This window comes from Azolla caroliniana, unplaced genomic scaffold (assembly GCF_043228905.1).
Source record: "Azolla caroliniana isolate FFs.n. ecotype wild unplaced genomic scaffold, voAzoCaro1.0.p SCAF_11, whole genome shotgun sequence".
In the NCBI taxonomy this organism is placed as follows: domain Eukaryota; kingdom Viridiplantae; phylum Streptophyta; class Polypodiopsida; order Salviniales; family Salviniaceae; genus Azolla; species Azolla caroliniana.
This window is the reverse complement of record NW_028230446.1, coordinates 19,924,272-19,928,304: the sequence shown is the minus strand read 5'-3', so window position 1 is coordinate 19,928,304 and position 4,033 is coordinate 19,924,272. Positions and strand designations below refer to the sequence as shown.

Sequence of the window (4,033 nt, the reverse complement as noted above, 5' to 3'; positions counted from 1 at the left end):
CCCAATCTAGTGTGTTGTTTAAGGGAATTCCATAATTATATCTAAATGTAGGATTTGCGCCCATGTTTTCGAGCTAGAAAACCTTGTATTTTAACAGTAGGTCTTGCCATTGAGATAAAAAAAAACACACATAACAAGATGGTGGGTCATGCTATAGACTCGTACATGGGTCTAGAAGGTCGTGGGTTCTTTTTTTTTCCAAATTCTACTTCCATTAGTTAAGAAAAAGTACATAGAATAATATACAACTCATATGTTACAAACCACTTTGCAATGGCTACAAGAAAACATCATGTATAAATGAAGCAACAAAGCCTCGTCACATAATTACTCGACAGACTCCCATCAACATGAGCCTCACACAACCCACATTCAGCAAAGACACCCTCCAATCACTTCACAATTCAACACCTACCTCTATGTTTGGTACCCTAGGAGGGAACAACCATCGGGGTGGCTGATATATCCACTTTGCATTGCCATCCACCATCTGTAACATCGGAGAACCTCTCCATTTAAGAAGGATGCGGTGCCTAACTACTTCACTCACATCAGAGGGCCCTTGAAGGCTGTCAAACTTACCTTGTAGCGTAGAAATCAGATTAAACCAAATCATCATTAAACTCTCAGCCGATGGGGTTCGCTTCCCGGTAAACGACTCCTTACACCTTGATACCCACACTTGCCAAACAGTAAGGCCAACCACTAAAAACCAAACATCTACGTACCGGTCATGTATGAAGAATGAATCTCCTTGAGTTGCAGGTTGAACTGTACCATTCACCACCTTTAAAGAAGGGCTATTTCCATTCCACCCACAAAGGTCGTGGGTTCTTGACCGTTGAAATATAATTCTAATATGGAGAATAGAATAGAAATTTTATCGTTCATAATGAGACCAAATTAGACCTATGGGACCAAATTAACATATCATCTTATGTGATTCCTTTCTAAGAAGAAGTTTACTACTCTATAGTAAAAACTCTCAATGTGAAAAAAATTTAGACACATATGTACTCACCCTTATGAGGGAAACTTTTTGAGTATGATACACATTATCATCGTTTAACAAGTCATTATATTTCCCACGAATTACCTAGTATTAGATTAAGCATGCGATAAGTTAGTGATATTCATCCTCCACTAGGTTTTCATGCATATCTTCAAGTTTGTATGATAATGTCATAAGGTCAGGTCAATACCAAACTTGTATGAGTGAGTTTGAAGAAGTGTTAAGGCTCCCCAAGAGCCAAGGCTCATGGGGTTAGCAACATGCTATTGACTATGTTCTGCCATTCTTTCCAATTTTGACATTTGAACATCCTGCAACTTCATCCTTGGTGTCTCCAATAATTAAGTTCCGCCTTTTTTTCCTTGTATTGGGGCCAATAGTAAATGTTAATATTAAGCAAGGTAATATTCCAATTTTGATATTTGAGCATCTTTTTGCTTCATCCTTGGCGGCTTCAGTAATTTCACCTTAATGATCACATACTTCATAGCATCACACCAATACATCTTTTATTTGCCATCTCTTAAACCATTTCATAATGTCAAAGTACCCAACTAGATGAGAGGATTTTATTGTTATTAGCTTTTTGTACCTTGCATCCTATGTTTCAAGCTTTTTTAAGCAATCTATTATGAGGTATTCTTGACTTTTGTCATATACTTGTGTACTCTTTGCATTAGTAGCACCTCTATGGACAAAGAACACTTGTTTCTAATAGCTTTATAGGATAGGATGTTGAGGATTTAAACCCCAATTGTTTACATAATTGAGATAGTGCCAACCCACATTTCCACTCCATAAAGCAACATTTGGAGGAGTATAGGATTGAATACCATCAACCCCTCACTTCCCATCCTCGAGTATCACTTTGGTTACATTGATTCTCGAACATATAATAACTATTCGAACCCACCTGAAGTTGGAACTCATAGCATACATTCCACCCATTTGTCAATGGGACGTGAATACCAAGATATTTAAAGCGTTGCACCACTTGTATTGGTTCTCCCTTGTATGTAAAGGGGTAATGTTCTGGTTGTATTCCCTTAATTGCCATCATTTTTGTTTCGTCATTTTTGCTTTGTCCATGTTAATAGTTAGCCCACTCATTTGACGAGAGAGAGAGAGAGAGAGAGAGAGAGAGAGAGAGAGAGAGAGAGAGAGAGAGGCCATTATGATAGAGCATAAACAATGTTTACTCATTCAAGCCCTCAAGTTTCAATGTCCAATATCAATACAATCTATACTTGTTAACAATAGTAGTGCAAGTTTGTCCATAGAAAATGATCACACATAGGGGAGGGATCATGGTGCAGCTTAAGCCCTCAATATTTGTGCAAGATTTAGGTCACGGGTGGATAAAGTACCCGAGTTATCAACATCTTGAGCATCGAACTCCTTCAAAATATTATTCACATCATTTTGTTCGATCTTGCCCATCTCCTTTAACTTGAAGATTACGAACTCCGCAGGACTACATCATGAATCACAAAGTATTTCTATTATATATATATATATATGAAAGCATATTGTGTGAACTTCAGGATCATCAACTCTTCATTATAAAACTATAAAACTATTAAAAACATTACCTTACTTCATTGTCATTGTCCATATCGGCGACCTCTAAATCTGAGATTGTCGTTTTTCGATTGAGGACCCAATTCACTAGGGATAATCTTCTTGATTCCATGTACCATTCGACTATATAAAGGTACAATTGAGCAACATTTATTGTGCTTACCAAAATCCACACTACGGCAAATGCACGGCCTGCCACGGTTTGGAAGCTATAATCACCATAGCCGACGGTAGTAATCGTAACACACACACAATAGAAGGCTTGCACAAAATCCATACCCTCGATGGTTGTGAGAACTATCAAGCCCATGCCGAAACATACAACAAATACCAATGCAGCTATGACAACCTTCAATTGAACCCTTTTCATTTGATGCGATGGATCGGCATCGGCATCGGCATCGGCAAACTTATTCTTGTTAAGAGAGAGAGCTTTGAGCAGTACTCTTTCCTGGTGTTCGACGAGGAAATTCGCGGCCGCACTCAGAAGCCAACCCATGAGACCGAAGCCGACAAAAATGAAGGCGCAAGTGAAGAGCCGGGACTCCACACTACGAGGTGTGAGGTCTCCATAGCCAACACTCGTCATGGTGACAATACACATGTAGAGGGCATCCAAGATGCGGAAATCGGTCCTGGCACCTTGAAGATCCTGTTCCAGGAGATAGAAACACCCCACTCCAACACCCAAGTAAATGAAGAACACAAGGGCTGCTCTTGAGAATGGAAACACATAATATCTATATTTGTAGTTCTTTATGATTGTCTGCATATCCAGCATGCCTTGCTCATTCTCCATATCCACATCAAGGTGTGGGGAACTATGATGGCGCCGAAACTTCGTTCTTCCACTACCATGCCTCTTCTTTCCCATTCCAGTACTTTTAGCGCCACGAGGTAATAATAACGGAACCCTAGATCCCACTTCATTGTTTATGTTGTTGATTGACAAATTGCTAGAGCTCATCTTTATAAATCCCAATATTGTGGCCCAATATATATGTATTTAATGATTTTGCCACTAGTGGATCAATTGCCTCCTATACATTGCATTCATGCTTCCCAAATCATGTCAACTATTCTCCTCTTCTTCTTCGAAGTTCTGTATGATTTGTTTTCGATCGGATCGTAATCCAAACCAACACATCAATCAACTTAATTCTTTCTTTGAGGCCTGCAAGAGGAAAGGAAGGAAGATTACTAACCAGCAGAAGATGGGCAATCATACATATATATGTGTGTGTGTGTGATATGGATGGATAGGAAGCGCGCAGAATTTCTTTCGGTTTAAGAGAAAGCAGCTTAAGTACGTGAAGGAGACCTTAGATGTGAAAAGCATCCGTGGATTCTTGTGTAGCCTGTGTTGCCCAGACCCCAAAAAAGGAGAAAGCAAAGAATATGGTGCCCTTGTGGTCTGAAGCCAACGATTTCTTTTAAAAA

The 4,033-nt window shown here is 39.4% G+C and overlaps 1 protein-coding gene across 1 annotated transcript; it reads right to left on the bottom strand.

The window, feature by feature from the left end:
- Nucleotides 1–2,288: 2,288 nt before the first annotated feature.
- Nucleotides 2,289–3,663, bottom strand: LOC147858386 (two pore potassium channel a-like). The gene is made up of 2 exons (XM_087327345.1): nucleotides 2,605–3,663; nucleotides 2,289–2,486 (listed from the first exon to the last, which is right to left on the bottom strand). The coding sequence occupies exons 1-2, from the start codon at nucleotides 3,558–3,560 to the stop codon at nucleotides 2,330–2,332; spliced, it is 1,113 nt and encodes a 370-aa protein (XP_087183471.1). The 5' UTR covers nucleotides 3,561–3,663; the 3' UTR covers nucleotides 2,289–2,329.
- Between the last annotated feature and the right edge of the window lie 370 nt (nucleotides 3,664–4,033).